At 40.1% G+C, this 20,543-nt stretch overlaps 1 protein-coding gene across 1 annotated transcript; it reads left to right on the top strand.

Moving 5' to 3' along the window:
* The first annotated feature begins 960 nt into the window (after positions 1–960).
* On the top strand, positions 961–20,543 carry LMOD3 (leiomodin 3). The gene is made up of 4 exons (XM_049862492.1): positions 961–1,049; positions 1,513–1,823; positions 4,022–5,365; positions 17,199–20,543. Exons 2-4 carry the CDS (start codon positions 1,530–1,532, stop codon positions 17,223–17,225), a joined length of 1,665 nt encoding a protein of 554 aa, XP_049718449.1. The 5' UTR covers positions 961–1,049; positions 1,513–1,529; the 3' UTR covers positions 17,226–20,543.

Here is a 20,543-nt window from a genome sequence, read left to right as displayed (position 1 = left end):
ATTACGAAAGGGTCTACAGCAACAAAGTCTTTTTCCCATCCCTGTCGCCCAGACAGGAGTCCCTGGATGGCACAGTTGGTTAAGCACTCAACTACTAACCAAAAGGTTGGTGATTTTAACCCACCCAGAGGCACCTCAGAGGAAAGGCCTGGCAATCTGCTTCTGAAAGGTCACGGCCTTAAACCCTATGCAGAGAGCAGTTCTACTCTACACACTCTGGATAGCCATGAGTTGGAATGAACTCAATGGCAACTGATTTATTTTGTCGTCGTCATTCCACAGACAACCCATTCCTCTCTCTAAAAGTTATTGTTTTCTTGTGTATCTTTTCAAGGATATTTTATGTTTATAAATTTTTTACATTTACATATATTCTTTCCCCTCTTTATCACACAAATAATATCATGTAATATATGCTGTTTTGTACTTTGTTATACAAAATACATTCAATTTTGCTATATACAATTAAATAATTTTGTATGTCATTTCACCCATAGGGGAATTTATCTGGAGTTAAAAGTACAATTGCTAAGTCAAAGGGTATGCCATTTGTAATTTTGATAAACATTGCTCTCTGAAGTTGTATATTATATATATATAAAATTTTTTTTTTCAAATACACATATATATGTATGTGTGTATGTATATATATATATATAATCTCATGATTTCTTCTAGGGCTTTAATGGTTTGGGAGTTTTTACATTTCAATTTTAATTCATTTTCATTTATCCTGGCTTAATAGATACTTAACAAGAAAACAAATTAACATATTAAAGTCTTCACTCATAGTGGAAATTCAAGTGCTGGTTGTCCCCATTGGTTAGTTCACAGGATCGAGATGCAAACAAGGACATCTTGTGAAGTTCAGCTTACAGAGCAGATGAATATCACAGCAAGCCCTCTGCTGGGCTGTGTACAGGTTTTACCTGCTTCCCGAGTCACATTGTAGCACAGAGGCAAGCCTGAGAGCTTGATTTCCACCTTCAAGTGAATTTTTCCCTGCAGTAGAACTCTGGTTGCTGGTTGGATTTCCCTTCTGAAATATTGTAAGTTACTGCAATGATTTACGTCAGAAGAAGCGGGTTCCCCTGTAGTATTGGGGTATGTGTGTGTATGGGCTGCATGCATTTGTGTGTGACCATATGAGAGTGATAGGAAGAGAACTAATTTTATTCCTGCAGGGATTCTGTAGGCCTGTTACTCACTGGTGAACAGAAGCAGCTGTACTGAAATGTCAGATGGATTTGCACAGCTGACTCAAGTTGCCGAAAAGAGAACAGCATAGTAGCTCCATAAATTGACCGTATCCAGCCAACCCCTGCTTAATATAGACCCGGCATGAGCTTAGCTGCAGTCACTTCTAGCTGCTCAGCGAACACCACTGAGCTTCTTAGGAGGAAAATATCTCAAAGTAGCGTTGACCTGGGACACTTGTTAACTGGGGAAGCTTCTTGAGCCTTTTTTTTTTTTTTTTTTAATCATCTTCCATTATTTCTTCTTTTCTAATAGAAGGGGAAAAAAAAAAAATGTCAAAGTACAGCAAGAACTCAGACCAAGAAGAACTCTTGGATGAGGAGATTGACGAAGATGAGATCTTGGCCAACTTGTCCCCCGAAGAACTTAAAGCACTGCACTCTGAAATGGAAGTCATGGCTCCTGATCCAAGGCTGCCCGTGGGAATGATCCAGAAGGATCAAACTGACAAGCCACCAACAGGAAACTTTGACCATAAATCTCTTGTTGATTATATGTATTGGCAAAAGGCATCCAGACGCATGCTGGAAGACGAACGCGTTCCTGTCACCTTTGTGCCTTCTGAGGTAATCAGGGCTTTGTGTACAACAGCGAAATGGCTGCCTGTGGCAGGGCTGCCAGGTGTCCATGTTGTGGGTATGGCTTCTCAAGGCTCCAAAGTTTTCTTCTTCCTTTTTGTTCTTGCCATATATATATATAAACTTTTTGATATATAGTTGTGAGGGAAAGGTTGATCATTTCTTGTAAATGTCTCTTTAAAACATTTCTATGGTGTTTCTGTGCAAGAAAAATCTATATTCTATAGCCATTGCACTTAGTTCCTTAATTTATAACCCAGAAGCACTTGTCTTACCTCTATTTTAGCTCACAGGTCCTTTGAGAAGCTGACAAGTGCCTGTCACCGGCTCTCTCTGACACATCCATACATACGTAGTATTCCATGTGTAATTTCTTGGGTTTCACAGACCCCTGAAGCACAGCCACACCCTCTACAATTAAACCAATTCAAACAGCCAAAAACGTCTAATATTCCCACAGTACGTCGGATATCAGTGATGCCATTTAGAAACCAAACCAAGAGCTCTTAAGCTGTTTTTAAGATAGTTCTTTCTTGAAATTTTTTTCTTAAATAACATTTTATTGTGTTTTTGGTGAAAGCTGACAGAGCAAGTTAGGTTCCTATCTTGAATTTTTTTTTTAGATCTGAAAGCTAGAATTGTGGCCCAAACTATGAACTTATTGTACATCAGTCTTACATTTTTTCACGTTCCACTTACAGATGATCTAAGGTAAGAATACAGAGATCTCTCTAGGTAAAGTCTCTTTTGGTTATGCCTGCTGATACAAATATCACGTTACTATTAGGCAGCCTGTGAAGGGAAGTTGTAAATAGATTTCATGGTCAGGAAAGTTTGAACATGCATTGAGTTCCAGGTACAATTTGCAGACATTTTACAGTTGGAAGTCAGTGGGTTAAAAGCCAATTCTATCTGAAAGCCAATTTCAGAAAAGAAACAGATTGGACACTTTAACTTTTTTTTTTTCTTCTGTTATGAGAGAAATGGGTTAGGTGAGAAATGCTTTAGGTAGTTATAGTGACTGTTGTCAGCTGTCGGTTCCAGCATACACTAGGTCCTGAGCAAAAAGATCAAGTTCTTACTTGGCTGAACCTGTATAATTGCTACACCAACTTCCAAAATGACACCTATGACGTACATGTATTGTGGAGCAAAGTATACTAACTGATGGGCAAAAATCCAATAAACAGTCTTGGTAAAAGACTCTCATTTTCCTTCTCAGACTAAGCAGTTGTTTATAGATCTCTCTGCGTAGTCCTTTTAAATCTATAGGTGGATCTGTCTCTGAGGTGTCTCCCTTTAAATTAAACTGGCCTGGTAAACCTGTCCCTGGAGTGGCCAGAGAAGTTTCCACTGAGCTGAAGAGACAAAATGAAAGCTGAGGTTTTTGGTAAATTCCAAAATATCAAACTGCTCTCATTTTCCCCACAATATATTATGTTTTGAGGAAAATCTGATGTATATGTTACAGTAGATTAGCACGCATTTTAGGGATGTAAATTTTAGTTAGAGCAATAAGGAAATTACTGTAACCCGGGGCTGTTTAGTACAAAAATACCTATTCAGCTATACGCAAAACAAAGGCTTCAATGTATTGACAGACAGCTCTAGAAAGTTTTCAAAAGTTTTTTTTTTTTTTTTTAACTGCTGTTGGAATTGAACACCATTTCAAAAACAAAACAGATCCTGAAAACAAAATTAATTAGGTCTCCTTTTAACATCTGGGATGAGATAAAAAGCCAAAAATATGTGTTTGTATACGTGCGTGTATCTATCTAAACTTTATTTTGACAGTATTTGCTTACAAATTAACATGTGTTTTGTAAAAAACTCAAACATTGTAGAATTACATCACGTAGAAAATTAAAGTCCCCCAAATGCTTCCGCTCTTGACAGTTATCTTAGTTGTCATCTCCTTGCTTCAGAGATAACCCATAATTCAATAAATGTTCCAACAGGTCTTTTTCCTACACACATGTTAACTTTTATATATTGTATGTGTGTGTTTATGTATATTTACGTATGCACACACATAGACAAATGGAATACTATACACACTATTTATTGGCTTGCCTTTTTTTTTTTAACCTGACAATAAATTTTTTAGGTTTTTTCATATCCAGTCAATATTACTTTAATATTTCCTTACTGCTATTTATTCTAACCCTCAAAAACCTCTCCTTTAGGAAAATACACAAGAACAACATGAAGAGACAGACAAAGGTATTAAAAATGTGTCCCAATTTTTGAAAGAAAAGCTCATCAAAGAAATAGCTGCCAATAAAAGAGAACCAAAGGGCAGCAACACTGTCCAAGAAACAGATAGTAATGAAGAAGATGCAGAAGCTGAGGATGATGAAGACGACGGAGAAGATGAAGGTGAAGAGAGTGACGAAAAAACAAAAAGAGCAAAGGAGCAAATCAGAAAGAGTGAGAGCAGTTGCCAACAGATAGCAAATAAAGCATTTGAAGAACAGAAAGACAGACCAGAGGTTCAAGAAAAAAGTGAGAAAAAAATATCAAAATTAGACCCTAAGAAGTTAGCTCTGGATACCAGTTTTTTGAAGGTAAGTGCAAGGCCTTCAGGAAACCAAACAGACCTGGATAGAAGTTTGAGACGCGTTAGGCAAAATGACCCTGACATGAAGGAACTCAACCTAAACAACATTGAAAACATCCCCAGAGAAATGTTGCTGGACTTTGTCAATGCAATGAAGAAAAACAAACACATCAAAACCTTCAGTTTAGCGAATGTGGGTGCAGATGAGAGCGTAGCCTTCGCCTTGGCTAACATGTTGCGTGAAAATAGGAGTATTACCACTCTCAACATTGAGTCCAATTTCATCACAGGAAAAGGAATCGTGGCCATCATGAGATGCCTCCAGTTTAATGAGACCCTAACAGAACTTCGGTTCCACAATCAGAGGCACATGTTGGGCCACCATGCTGAAATGGAAATATCCAGGCTTTTGAAGGCGAACAACACTCTCCTCAAGATGGGCTATCATTTTGAGCTCCCGGGTCCCAGAATGGTGGTAACCAATCTGCTCACCAGAAATCAGGATAAACAAAGGCAGAAAAGACAAGAAGAACAAAAACAGCAACAACTCAAGGAGCAGAGAAAATTAATAGCCATGTTGGAGAATGGGTTGGGGCTACCACCTGGGATGTGGGAGATGTTGGGGGGACCAATGCCAGATCCCAGAATGCAGGAGTTCTTCCAGCCTCCTCCTGGGCCTCCCAGCTCCAAAGCAGTCCCCTTTAGTCGACAAAATGAAACGAAAAAGCTATCACAGCCTCCGCCACACAAGACTGACCCTGACTCCTTCCAGGGGGTGAAGCTGAAGCGAATCCAGCGCAAATCTTGGAGGCCAGATGCCAGAGAATCACCCGAGAAAACCAACCTCAAAGATGTGATCAAAACACTCAAACCGGTTCCAAGAAATAGGCCACCCCCGCTGGTGGAGATCACTCCCAGAGATCAGCTCTTAAACGACATTCGTCACAGCAACGTTGCCTATCTTAAACCTGTAAGTAGAAAAAGGGAGAAACAGTGAATGAGCACCAGAATAAATGTGTCCCAACTCTGTTCCTTGTTAATTTTAACATGAGGAGACACTTAATAGTTGTGACTAACTGGGTTAGTCTGAGCCAGCAAGAGTTACCAGCAGATCTAAATGACTTGTTATCCTGAAAGACACATCTTTAGAACTTCTGTGACAAAATAATGTTAATAGCTAACACTTAGTGAGCACTTACTCCAGGTCAGATTTGTTGTATGAATTAACTCATATAATTATTCTGACAACCCTATAAGGTATGTGGAGTCCTGGTGGCGCAGTGGTGAATAGCTTGGCTGCTAACCAAAAGGTTGGCAGTTTGAATCTATCAGCTGCTCCTTGGAAACCCTATGGGGCAATTCTACTCTGTCCTATAGGGTGGTCATGAGTCGGAATTGACTCAATGGCAACAGGTTTGGTTTGGGTTTTTATAAGGTATGTACTATATTCTCCCATTTTATAGAAAGAAAACTAAGGCTTAGAGAAGTTGAATAACATGTCTAGGAGAAACAGCTAGGAAGTGGTAGAGCTGACATTGAGTGGTAGTTCTGAGTTCAGGGCTAAGCCTTATTCATCCACCATTCTGGCTGTGACCTTTCAAAAGCAGATTGCCAGGACTTTCTTCTGAGGTACCTCTTAGAGAGCTCGAACCTCTAACCTTTCAGTTAGCAGCCAAGCACTTAGCCTTTTGTGCCACTCAGGGACTCCCACCTGCAAGTGCATACTCAGAGTTAACACCATCCCAGCTACTAGAGAGAGGGAAGAACTCGCTGTAAGGAATAAATAAGGGAAAGGTGTAATTAGGCCAGTTATTTGTAGATAACTGAATGCTTCCAAAGGAGCCCTGGTGGCCTAGTGGTTAAGCACTCGGCTGCTAACTAAGCGGTTGGAGGTTGGAACCCACCAGCCGCTTCAAGGGAGAAAGATGTGGCAGTCTGCTTCCATAAAGGTTACAGCCTTGGAAACCTTATGGGGCAGTTCTACTTGGTCTTATATGGTCGCCATAAGTCGGAATGGAATTGACTTGATGGCAGTGGGTGGGAATGCTTCCAAAAGGTTGACAAGCAGTTGGTTCTTTTTAGTACATGGAGAGAGACTGCCTGTAGTAACATTCGTGGTCTTCATCGTTAGGCAGGTGGGCAAATGGTAAACTTCAGGTTAGCTTGCCCGTGAATGAACAGAGTTTTAAAGTATGTTAGTATTATTTCAGTTTTAATATTTGGTATTATTCACTATTTCTGCTGATACGAGAAAAAGGTCTAGTCCTTGCTGCTTAGGTTGCTATTTAACTGGCAGAAATGTTTTTTTTTCTGCTATTACCATGATGGCATTTTTGGAGGTGGGAATCTACTGAAAATTAATTGTTATTTTAAAATCTAGTGAGGAATTTAGCCAAGAGATTATATTAACAAAATTTTCAACATATTTTATTATAGAGATTCCCAACTGTTTCAGCACTTTTAAAACAAATTTCCATGTAAGCTTTTCTTTTTTTTTTTTTTGGCAAAAAGTTAGTATTTATTAAATTTTTAAAAAATAATTTTTAACGTGCTTTAAGTGAAAGTTCACAAATCAAGTCAGTCTCTCACACAAAAACCCATATACGCCTTGCTACACACTCCCAATTACTCTCCCCCTAATGAGACAGACTGCTCTCTCCCTCCACTCTCTCTTTTTGTGTCCTTTTCGCCAGCTTCCAATGCCCTCCACCCTCTCATCTCCCCTCCAGGCAGGAGATGCCAACCTAGTCTCAAGTGTCCACCTGATCTAAGAAGCTCACTCCTCACCAGCATCCCTCTCCAACCCATAGTCCAGTCCAATCCATGTCTGAAGACTTGGCTTCGGGCATGGTTCCTGTCCTGGGGCAACAGAAGGTCTAGGGGCCATGACCACTGGGGTCCTTCCGGTCTCAGTCAGACCATAAAGTCTGGTCTTATGAGAATTTGGGGTCTGTATCCCACTGCTCTCCTGCTCCCTTAGGGGTTCTCTGTTGTGTTCCCTGTTGGGGCAGTCATCAGTTGTAGCCGGGCTCCATCTAGGTCTTCTGGTCTCAGGATGATGTAGTCTCTGGTTCACGTGGCCCTTTCTGTCTCTTGGGCTTGTAATCACCTTATGTCCTCGGTGTTCCTCATTCTCCTTTGATCCAGGTGGGTTGAGACCAATTGATGCATCTTAGATGGCTGCTTGCTAGCGTTTAAGACCCCAGACGCCACTCTTCAAAGTGGGATGCAGAATGTTTTCTTAATAGATTTTATTATGCTAATTGACTTAGACGTCCCCTGAAACCATGATCCCCAGACCCCTGCCCTTGCTACACTCGCCTTCGAAGCATTCAGTTTATTCAGGAAAATTCTTTGCTTTTGGTTTAGTCCAATTGTGTGGACCTCCCCTGTACTATTCACCTAAAGTAGTTCTTATCTACTATCTAATTAGTGAATACCCCTCTCCCACCCTCCCTCCCTCCCCCCTCTCGTAACCACAAAAGAATGTTTTCTTCTCAGTTTAAACTATTTCTCAAGTTCTTATAAAATGGTCTTATACAATATTTGTCCTTTTGCAACTGACTAATTTCACCCAGCATAATGGCTTCCAGATTCATCCATGTTATGAAATGTTTCACGGATTCCTCACTGTTCTTTATCAATGTGTAGTATTCCATTGTGTGAATGTACCACAGTTTATCCATCCGTTGATGGGCACCTTGGTCGCTTCCATGTTTTTGCTATTGTAAACAGTGCTGCAATAAACATGGGTTGCATATATCTGTTTGTGTGAAGGCTCTTATGTCTCCAGGATATATTCCAAGGAGTGGGGTTGCTGGATCGTATGGTAGTTCTATTTCTAGCTTTTTAAGGAAGCGCCAAACCGATTTCCAAAGTGGTTGTACCATTTGACATTCCCACCAGCAGTGTAGAAGTGTTCCAATCTCTCCACAGCCTCCCCAACCTTTATTATTTTGTGTTTTTTGGATTAATGCCAGCCTTGTTGGAGTGAGATGAAATCTCATTGTAGTTTTGATCCGCATTTCTCTAATGGCTAACGATCCTGAACATTTCCTCATGTGTCTGTTAGCTGCCTGAATGTCTTCTTTAGTGAAGTGTCTATTCATATCTTTTGCCCATTTTTTAATTGGGTTATTTGTCTTCTTGCAGTTGAGTTTTTGCAATATCATGTAGATTTTAGAGATCAGGCGCTGATCAGAAACGTCATAGCTAAAAACTTTTTCCCCGTCTGTAGGTAGTCTTTTTACTCTTTTGGTGAAGTCTTTGGATGAGCATAGGTGTTTGATTTTTAGGAGCTCCCAGTTATCTAGTTTTTCTTCTACATTCTTTACAATGTTTTGTATACAGTTTATGCCATGTATTAGGGCTCCTAACATTGTCCCTATTTTTTCTTTGATGATCTGTATCATTTTAGATTTTATATTTAGGTCTTTGATCCATTTTGAGTTAGTTTTTGTGCATGGAGTGAGATATGGGTCTTGTTTCATTTTTTTGCAGATGGACATCCAGTTATGCCAGCACCATTTGTTAAAAAGACTGTCTTTTCCCCATTTAACTGTTTTGGGGCCTTTGTCAAATATCAACTGCTCATATGTGGATGGATTTATGTGTGGATTCTCAATTCTGTTCCATTGGTCCATGTATCTGTTGTACCAGTACCAGGTTGTTTTGACTACTGTGGCAGTATAATAGGTTCTAAAATCAGGTAAAGTAAGGCCTTCCACTTTGTTCTTCTTTTTCAGTAATGCTTTATTTATCTGGGGCCTCTTTCCCTTCCATATGAAGTTGGTGATTTGTTTCTCCATCTCATTAAAGAACGTCATTGGGATTTGGATCAGAATTGCATTAAATGTATAGATCACTTTTGGCAGAATAGACATTTCTGTAATGTTAAGTCCTATCCACGAGCAAGGTATGTAAGTCTCTTTTGGTTTCTTGCAGAAGTGTACTGTAGTTTTCTTTGTATAAGTCTTTTATAACTCTGGTAAGATTTATTCCTAAGTATTTTATCTTCTTGGAGGCTACTGTAAATGGCTTTGATTTGGTGATTTCCTCTTTGATGTTCTTTTTGTTGATGTAGAGGAATCCAACTGATTTTTGTGTGTTTATCTCGTAACCTGATACTCTGCTGAACTCTTCTACTAGTTTCAGTAGTTTTCTGGAGGATCCCTTAGGGCTTTCTGTGTATAAGGTCATGTCATCTGTAAATAGAGATACTTTTACTTCTTCCTTGCCAATCTGGATGCCCTTTATTTCTTTATGTAGCCTAATTGCTCTGGGTAGGACTTCCAGCACAATGTTGAGTAAGAGTGGTGATAAAGGGCATCCTTGTCTGGTTCCCGATCTCACTGGGAATGCTTTCAGGCTCTCTCCATTTAGGGTGATGTTGGCTGTTGGCTTTGTATAAATGCCCTTTATTATGTTGAGAAATTTTTCTTCTATTCCTATTGGCTGAGAATTTTTATCATGAATGAGTGTTGAACTTTGTCAAATGCCTTTTCTGCATCAATTGATAAAATCATGTGATTCTTGTCTTTTGTTCTATTTATGTGGTGGATTACATTAATTGTTTTTCTAATGTTGAACCATCCCTGCATACCTGGTATGAATCCCGCTTGGTCATGGTGAATTATTTTTTTTGATATGTTGTTGAATTCTATTGGCTAGAATTTTGTTGAGGATTTTTGCATCTACATTCATGAGGAATATAGGTCTATAATTTTCTTGTGGTGTCTTTACCTGGTTTTGGTATCGGGGATATGGTGGCTTCATACAATGAGTTTGGTAGTATTCCGTCCTTTTCTGTGCTCTGAATACCTTTAGTAGTAGTGGTGTTAACTCTTCTCTGAAAGTTTGGTAGAACTCTGCAGTGAAGCTGTCTAAAATAGACTAAGGCTTTATTTTATTGGGAGTTTTTTTTATTACCTTTTGAATCTCTTCTTTTGTTATGGGTCTATTTAGTTGTTCTACCTCTGTTTGTGTTAGTTTAGGTAGGTAGTGTGTTTCTAGGAATTCATCCATTTCTTCTAGGTTTTCAAATTTGTTTGAGTATAGTTTTTAGTATTTATTAAATTTGATGGCAGGTACATGAGTATTGGTTATATATATATATTTTAATTTGATTGTGTTTTAGGTGAAAGTTAACAGTGCAAATTAGTTTCTCATTCAAAAATTTATGCAGAAATTGTTTTTGTGACATTGGTTGTAATCCCCTTTCCATTCCAGGTTTTCTGTGTCCATTCATTCAGTTTTCCTGTCCCTTCCTGCCTTCACGTCTTTGCTTTTGGGCAGATGTTGCCCATTTGGTCTCATATACTTGATTGAACTAAGAAGCACATTCCTCACATGTGTTATTTTTTGTTTTATAGATCTGTCTAATCTTTGACTAAAAGGTAGACTTCGGGAGTGGCTTCAGCTCTGAATTAGCAGGGTGTCCAGGGAGTCCTAGTCTTGGGGGTTCCTCCAGTCTCTGTCAGACTGGTAAGTCTGATCTTTTTGGGGGAATTTGAATTTTGTTCTACGTTTTTCTTCCGCTCTGTCTGGAACCCTCTATTATCATGCCTGTCAGTGTGGTAGTAGCTGGGCACCATCCAGCTTTTCTGGGCTCAGGCCGATAGAGGCTTTGGTTGATGTGGCCCATCAGTCCTCTGGACTAATATTCTCCTTGTGTCTTTGGTTTTTTTCTCCTTTGCTCCGAATGTGGTGGAACCAATAAATGTATTTTACATGGTTGTTCTCAAGCTTTTAAAACTTCAGACACTACTCATCAAAGTCAGACGTAGAACATTTTCTTTACAAACTATGTTATGCCAATTGGCCTAGATGTCCCCCGAGACCATGGTTCTCAGCCCTTAGCCCTCAGCCCTGGTAACTCAGTCCATCAAGGTGTTTGGATGTGTCTAGGAAGCTTCTATGGCTTCACCTTGGTCAAGTTGTGCTGACTTCCCCTATATTGTGTGTTTTCTCTTTCTGTTTTAAAGAGCTTTGTCTTAGTCATCTAGTGCTGCTATAACAGAAATACCACAAGTGGATGGCTTCAACAAACAGAAGTTTATTCTCTCACAGTCTACTAGGTAGAAGTCTGAATTCAGGGCGCCAGCTCCAGGGGAAGCCTTTCTCTCTTTGTTGGCCCTGGAGGAAGGTACTTGTCATCAATCTTCCCCTGGTTGAGGAGCTTCTCAGCACAGGGACCATGGGTCCAAAGGACGTGCTATGCTCCCAGTGCTTCTTTCTTGGTGGTATGAAGCCCCCCCGCCCCCAACTCTCTGCTTGCTTCTTTGTTTTATATCTCAAAAGAGATTGGCTTAAGACACAATTTAATCTTATAGACTGAGTTCTGCCTTGTTAACATAACTGCCACTAATCCCATCTCATTAACTTCATAGAGATAGGATTTACAACATATAGGAAAATCACATCAGATGGCAAAATGGTGGACAGTCACACAATACTGGGAATCATGGCCTAGCCAAACTGATACACATATTTTGGGGGGACACAATTCAATCCATGACAAACTTTATATTCTAAAATATAATTGGTACTTATTCGTGTGTGTGTGTGTGCCCTGTATGCTTGTCCTAGTAATGCAGAATTATCAACATTGTGTTTTTCTAAATCAAAGAAGACTTCCATCTGTGATTAAGAGAGTCTCTGATTCTTCTCGGGCAGCAACCAGGGTGAGAACACCAGAGGTCATGTGAGGTCAGGCAAGGGTCCTTTTTCTGCCCACGGGCACAACCCCAAGGCTTTCTGCACCTGCTCTTCCCAGGCTGCCAGGCCTCCTTGGGGGGATAGATTAGGGTGTTGCTTTGAGAGAAACTAGCTCTATCATTTCTTCTATAACCAGTCACTGGTAAAGCATATCCAAACTGCCTTGGTTGCTATACAGTCAGAAAACATTAGTCTGAAGGGAATGAAGTATTTTTTAAATCTACATGAAGGGGGCAAGTGGACTCAGAGTAGAAGAGAAAAAGAAATTCAGATGATCATCTGAACCAAGTCCCTGCCTTCTGAGGGAATGTTCTACTGAGAAAATCTGCTTCCCCCAGTCCATTCCATTCCATTCATTTACCCGTTAATGCAACAAATATGTAGGTAGTGCCCCCAGGTGCCAGGTACTGTGGGAGGGATCAGGGCTGCTGGCTCGATCTCCTGGAGTTTCCAATGGAGGGGGTTACAATTTTCATGGACAAACACTTCAGCTTTAAGTTCAACAAAAGCCTTTAAAGTCATGATAATTGCAAAAAAGCAACACCCCACTTTTTTCAAATTTCAATCAATTCTAAAATGCTGTCAGTTTTAAGTTTTTTTTAATGTTTTCTTTTTAAATATTCTTTTTAAAAAAACCCAGTGTCGTTGAGTCGGTTCTGACCCATAGTGACCCCACAGGACAGAGCAGAACTGCCCCATAGAGTTTCCAAGGAGCACCTGGCAGATTCGAACTGCTGACCCTTTGGTTAGCAGCCGTAGCACTTAACCACTATGCTACCAGGGTTTCCTAATGTTCATTAAGGAAGAAAAATATGCTGCAAAGTAAACTCTGTCTCATGTATTTTGAATGATTGTTTTACATGTCAGCTTCTGCTTTGAAATGGCTTCCGTCTCTTCCAGGGAACTGGTGATTTCTTTTGCCTTCAGGTGCCTGGCTTGGCCTGTGATAGGCAACTTTTTGCCTGTATCTCAGTTCAGAAATGCCACCCAACCTCACCTACTTGGTCCGGTAAAAGGCTCTGCAAGAAAAATGTGAAAATGCATCATTCCACTGAGGAAAACCCGCTTCACTAATATTAATTTGCTCCCCGTGGCTCTGTGAGGTGCCTGTCTGTATACACAGTAAAAGTCTGCTTTTAAAGGACATTTTTATTCTTTTTTTTTTTCTTTTCTTTTTATACTATTTTACGGATAGTACAAAGAGTGCCTATACACCTGCCACATTTTACCACATTGCATCATCATTTCTTAAAAGACGTTTTGGGTGGCAATAGATCTTCATCGTCAGAGGTGACAGCAGTATGAATGGCTGTGACATGTTCACACCTGGCTAGCTGTTTAAGACACCATCGCCTCTAAGACGCCTCCTGCTCTGGGAGCTGCTGAAATGTCACAAAGTGTGCATCTTTGGGTTAATGAAATACAGAAGATGCCATCAGTGGCCATATGGCCAAGTCCCAGCGGAAAGGGACATTTTTGTTCAAATGAGACACTACAACCCTCACTCTGCAGAGGTAAAACTAAAGTTTTTTGAGTTTCTTTTTCCCTCTTGCATCAGAGTAATGGGATACACTCCAAACCCTCAAGTCTTCAAATATGAGGTTAAAATGAAACACATTTTTAAAAATCTTGGGTTTTGTTTCTTTCTTTTTTTGATGCTGCTAAACTAGAACACTGAATGTTTAAAAAGATACTTAATAATTTTATTCTAAGTAAAAACTTAATACTAAGGTTTTTTTTTTTTATTAAGTCATTTATTCTTAGAAAGCTTTTTTTTTAAAACTTCGCGTTTTCCGCTCCTGGACTGAGAAATATTATTTTTTATTTACTAGAGCACATCTCGATGAGTAGTCAGCTGGTATTTTAAAAATATATCTTTTCATTTTAATGCTTATTCCTCTCCTGCCCCACCCCTGTGGTTTGGAACCTCTGAAGTGAAGTTGCCAGCAAAGAATAAAGGAAAATTCTGTTTACTTGCTTGGATCAATTGCTACCTCTGCTAAGAAACTATTATTTCAATTTAGTTTGAAATGTTTATTCTGTGGGCCAGGGATTGAAAACTGGTGGAGCTCAGGCCAGATCTACAGCCCTGTTTTGTTTGGCTAAAGGATTATTGTACAATGTTTAAATGTCACATGAAAAAAATCCAGAAATCTGGCACCATTTGTAACATCAGATCTGGCTATACTAGGCTTGCATTTACATGGCACTAATCAGCTGGATCTGTGTTTTGGCTTCTTCCTTGAACTAGGTAATGAACTCTCTAGTTTTTCTCAGTCCCCACATGCCCTATTGCCTAACACCTGGCTTGCTTTACTCATTTACATTACTTACCTGCTTCTGTAGACTTTTACATTTTTTTTTCGTTTTGTTGCCGTTGTTGTTTTTAGCTATGTTTTTAAAGTCTTCTCTAACAAATAAACTGAATTTATTAGATAATGACTAATTCATTTCCCCATGATTTGATATCTCTGAGTCAAAATGGTATCAGTCCAATGCAACAATGTTAGGCTCGTACAGGCTTATCTGTCCCTGGCAAATGTATGATTTTCTTTCATCCTTTTTAAATTCTGTGGTCTGCTCACTGCCTATCATCCCAGATGAGTATTTATACTTTGCATGGAGATAAAGTCCCATCTGCCAACAACTGTTTAATTCACTGAGCCAACTACATTAATAGCACATCCAAGATTCTGTGCCAATCAAAGTAAGTATTTTAACATTCACTCAATTTCACTTTGGGCTCACTTAATGAATATGGATTGTTTCCAGTCAATTGCTGAAGTTTGACCAAAGACACTGCTAAATTTCTTCTATGGACAGACTTTAGTATGAGAGCATCATGAGCTACCTTGGTTAGCCAAAAGACCCCATAACCTGTTAGTAGGTGTTATAGAAGGGAAGATGATAGACTCTTGAGTCTCTCTCTTCATCTCTGGCCGTTTCTTCTTCGTCTCAGCATCTTCCTTCTCTTTAACCAGCTTCTCTTGATTCTGTCCTTGTCACAATTTTCTACTCTTTCCCATCTTCTCCCATTGTTTCAACTGTCACATAATCTAGGACAAGACCCAAATCTCCCTTTCCCTTTTGCCCACCCAGGCGTTTTCTGAGCACCTTCATTTAATCTGTCCCCAAACCAAGCTCATTTATTTATTTTATTGTGCTTTATATGAAGGTTTATAGAGCAAACTAGTTTCTCAAACAATTAATACACATTGTTTTGTAACACTGGTTGCCAGCCCCATGACATGTTAACACTAAACCAAATTCTTTTAGAACTGTTGTTTCTGGTTCACAGTATCCCATGGTGCCTACGTTCTCCCCCTTATTCGGGTCTAAAACCACAGACTTATCTTCAGCTTCTTGTTTTTCCTGCCCCCTCTTTCTCGCCTCCCGTAAAGGAACCAGGGGGATCTAAAAAAAGCCAAAGCCAAACCTAGATTTTAGCTGAGGAAGTGGTATGATTTGTATAAAGGGAGACTCCATGGGAGAAAGGACTTTAATACTCAAGACCATCTCAAAAGAGCATATTGACCAGGAATTAGATAGACCAGAAACTGCTCCTCTCTAATGCATGGTGGGGAATAAAATTTTTTGATATACGTCTTTTCAAAAATCTATGATTCCCATACCTGTCAAGTTGATTCTGATTCATAGCGACTCTGTAAGAGCAGAATGGCCCTACAGGGTTTCCAAGCCTGTAAATCCTTACGGAAGCAGACTGCCACATCTTTCTCCCACAGTGCAGCTAGTGGGTTGAAGGCTGGGCAGGCAGCAGCCCATCCAAGGCCCTCTGTGGCAGGCAGGATACTGGGAAACATTCCTAGCCAAAGGTCCTGAGCAGAGAACTGGCTATAGGACAAGCCATAGCAGACAGCCAAAATGGTTCATCACACTGGCAGGTGGCATGGGGCAATAGAGCGAGAAACATTCTTAGTCATTATTATACAAACTCTGAGCATCCCTTGGGCCACTGACCCTTCAGTTAGCAGCCAAGCACTTTACTTACTGCGCCACCAGGGCTCCTTCCCCATAAGGTACAGAGGTGCTGTAAGAGAGGTACGCAGGAGTCACCGTCCTAAGGTATACCATTACTTGGAAATCTGTAAGAACTTGCCTTATCTTTAAGCTGCTCCCATGCAACACACCGATACATATGATTTGCGGTCTTGAACCTATGTTGCTCTTTATAGTTTTTTTGCCCTCAGAGGTTTTCCAAATAATAGTTTATTTTTTAATTTTATTGACCATCCAATTATGAGGAAAGACCAGTTTTAAAGAAACATAGTTTATATTCTTGTGGTTGTATTTTTGGAGGCAGTGTATAATGGTGGTATAAGACTTGGGCACTGAAATCAGGCAGATCTGAGTTCAAATCCTGGCTCTGTCACTTCCTAGCTGTGTGGCTTTAGGCAAGTTACTTATCCTCTCTGTGCCTATTCCCTACTTACAAGGGTATTGTAGGATACATTGAGATAATGTTTTAAAATAAGTATTAATGTTGATTACTAAATTGTATTCTATGACCCAATCCATTTAACACCTAGTGAATTAGATACCGCTATTGTCATTTTACAGCTGAGGAACTTGGTGCCTAACATCATACACCTTGTAAGAGCTAGTGCCTGGATTTGAACCCAGGCAGACTGCAGAACCAGGCTTCTTGTGTCTATGATATGCCTCACCATTTGCTCAAAGCCCTTGGAAAGGTCTCTGGCATCAGAAAATGCCCAAGGAATAGTGACTGTGGTTGCTATCATTGCTTTATCATGATTTGGGGGTGGAGGGGAGTCTCTGATCAGAATTTTTAATCCATTCAACATCCTTAAAAGAAAACAAAACCAAACTCATTGCCATCCAGTCAATTCCCACTCACAGCAACCCGATAGCACAGAGTAGAACTTCCCTATGAGGTTTCCAAGGAGCAGCTGGTGGATTCAAACGGCCGACCTTTCAGTCTGCAGCCATAGATGTAAAACCTAGTGCCATCGAGTCGAGCCACAGAGGTATGTAAATTTCATAATTTTTGCTGTAATGCATTTGAATTTCCAGGATTAATTTCGCCCCTTCAAATAATTAAATCACAGGTACAGCTGCCCAAAGAGCTGGAATAAGGGAAACAGAATCGTCTAGAAGATCAAGGAATTGAAATAATGACTCTTGGATTAGAGCTTGGAGACTATTTCAACACAATTCTTCAGGATCCAGGTGGCAGAACTGGGAACAATGTTAACATCTCATTGGGGTATTTATGAAAGAGGAGAATGCTTGGGTCATGACAAAATAGGGGCTGAAGGGGAAGGGGAAAAGAGGTAAACTATTAATATCAAGGGGCAGCATTTTCTACTTTCAGTTGATTTGAGCGACAGGTAATATCGAGAGTCATATTTCCAGAGGCAGAAACCAAGTTTAAAAAAATAAACGTTTGCCTTACTATTGCTCTTTACTGGTAAATAACAATACATACCACGGAAGTGTTAGCTATTATATTCCCAAGTTTTCTCCTTCCATTTCCTCTGCTATAATTCATCAGCCATAGTGAATGTATCTTAAAGGGAACAAATCCTGTTTTACCCCATGGAAATGTGAAGGGTGAGCTGAGAGCTACAGACCCTTCTGATGCTTTGTAATGGGAGAATTGTTCATTAGCTCTTCTCTGGAGAATCTGTTGAGATTTCCAGTTTCCAAGCTTGTCTGGCTTACTCCCTTGGGCCACTCCCCTGATGTTTCAAAATGTACTTCAGATAAGGTTATCTGTGACAGGCTGAATGTCACCAGAAAAAGAATGACAGGAAATATAAGCCTTGCATATACATAAAAATTTCCCCCAGTGAGTTTCCATACATATAGGCATGATGGGAGATAATATGCTGTTCTTGTAGGAATTTTTAAAAATAAATAATATTGTTATCGATAAGCTTTTGATTTTAGCTAACTACATTTTCTGGTTTGTTTGCTTTTTGTTTTGTTGTTGTTTTAAAGATTAATCTGTGAGTCTAACTGAATCCTATTGCTCCTCTCAAAAATCTTGTAAAGGAAACTTGCTTGCAGGATTAAACTTAAACTCCTTAACCTGTCATTCAAGAACCTCCGCTATCTCACCCCATTTGCTAATTCAGCGTCATCTCCCACAAATCCTTACACTCCTCTTGAGAAAACACCCTGGGCACACCCCTATGCCTTTGCTTTCCTTAACCCTTCTACAGAACACTCCTCTTCAAGAGACTTCCCTCCTGCTCTGAGTTTACCCAAGTCCCACCCAGTCTTCAGAGCCCAGGTCAGGTCACATTTCCTCCACAAAAACCTTCCCCAACAACTCCAACCTGTTCTTTCCTTCTTCCAAGTTCCTAGAGCCCTTAGTTGGCCACCCCAGCCATTGGGTACATAGAATTTGAGATTTTGTAATTCTAGAGGTGGTGCAAACCAGGGCTTCCAACCGGTTCTAAATGGTTCAGTCATGGCTGAGAGAAACAAGGCAGGGCTTAGAACTGGTTCGAAGGTCAAAGCAGTTCAGTCACAGCCGATGGAAACAAGGGCAGCTTAAGCGTTGCACAGCAACCACATCTCTCATGCATCGGCTTTTGACCTGCGTAGGAAACAGGCCGTGATGCCGCACTCTAAGATGGCAGCCGACCTTGCCGTTTTGAATGTGTGTCACTATCCACAGTCCTGTCAATAATCCAATCTTCTGCATCAGGCTCCTGAAAGTTTCCTGATGGGAGAGATTGGAGGGACTGTGGAGGGCGACAAACAAAGTGGCCTGGTAGGCCACGATCTTTGAGGGGAGCACTGCTGTTTCCTACTCACGTCACAAGCCCACCCCACGAGATTTGGTTGCTATGCAGTGTGTACACTGCCTTTGTTTCCTGTGGCCATGACTGAACCACTTCGAACTGGTTGGAAGCCCTGCCTTCTTTTCACTGGCCATGATTGAACTGTTCAGAACCAGTTCAAAGCCCTGGTACAAACCTAGAATTAGTACATCAGGCTTTGGCGCCTTTTCTTTCCTTACCTGAGTCAATAATTGGCACCTGCTTTCTGTCTCCTATAATGTAATAACTCACCCATTGTCGTCAAGTCGATTCCAACTCATAGCAACCCTATCTATGGGACAGAGTAAACCGCCCCATAGGGTTTTCAAGGCTGTAATCTTTACGGAAGCAGACTGCCACATCTTTCTCCCTCAAAGCGGCTGGTGGGTTCAAACTGCGGAACTTTTGGCTAGCAGCCGAGTGCTTACATAATAAGCAAAACCAAAAAAAAAAAAAAAAAGATGGGCTAAAAGAAAATGAATCTGTTGGGACAGACTTAAAAGCAATACATTATTTGAAAGGACAAGGCACGGGAAAGAAATATGGTGTTTCTATTTTTTAAAGATAAGTTAGTGTTTACAAAAGTATCCAAATTTAAAGTGTTACCAAAAACCAAACCATTCCCATTGCTGTAGATTCCCACTCATAGCAACCCTAAAGGACAGAGTACAAATGCCCTATAGGGTTTCCAAGGAACAACTGGTGGATTTCAACTGTCGATCCTTTGGTAGCAGCCAAGCTCTTAGCCACTGCACCACCAGGTCTCCAAACAGTGTTAAATAATTTTAAATCCAAGTGATTAATTTTAGTAGAGCCAACAGCTAATAGCTTTGTTTTCTCCCCTAATATTTCTACAGAACATCTTTGCATATAAGCAGGATAGTTAAGAAAAGGCTGCAATAGATAAAACTTCTTAAGAATCTAGCACATTCTACATCTAAGAGGCTAATCTCTACTTTTCAAACCTTGACGTCTATTAGTAGTAGACATTCTGGAAAGCCCCATGCGTTTGCTTCCAGTCACAGCAACAAGAAAGTCAGGAATTTCAAAAAGTCCTGATAGCCTCGAAACAGGACTTTCACCTGAGATGTGCACAAGGAAAACGTGATCCCATTTCATGGCTTACTGCCTCAATATCCAGGTTTTGTCAAGAGAGAGATGAAGTTGTTCACATGATGCTTTTTCCACAACATCCACCATCCCCACCCCAAAAATCCCTTAGTTGGTGAAGGTGTTAACTTGTTTTTAAAATGTTATTTTGATCTATGACATTTACATGTTATATTTTTCTATTCTTCTTCCAGAATTGACCACTAACAATTAGTAATTATCTTTTTTTTTTTTAATTCAAGTTGTCACTCTCTCCAAATTTACAGTATTTAGTTTGCAGAGTTTACTATGTAGAAAATGTAAGGGGCTAAATTGTGTATAAATCAATGTCAGGTTGCAAAAAGTACCCCACTGGAATTCAATTTTATTCTGGCTGGAAGTCTGTATTCATGTTTTATTAAATTGTATGTGAAACAAGCTAAGAGTATTTGCTGTATGGTATATCCCCATGGCTGATAGGGTTGTCACCGAACCTCTCAGATATTTAACACAGATGTTCATTAAATAAAA

This window comes from Elephas maximus, chromosome 20 (genome assembly GCF_024166365.1).
Source record: "Elephas maximus indicus isolate mEleMax1 chromosome 20, mEleMax1 primary haplotype, whole genome shotgun sequence".
Lineage (NCBI taxonomy): Eukaryota > Metazoa > Chordata > Mammalia > Proboscidea > Elephantidae > Elephas > Elephas maximus.
Note: the sequence above shows the minus strand (reverse complement) of the source record. Positions and strands in the feature narration are given on the sequence as shown.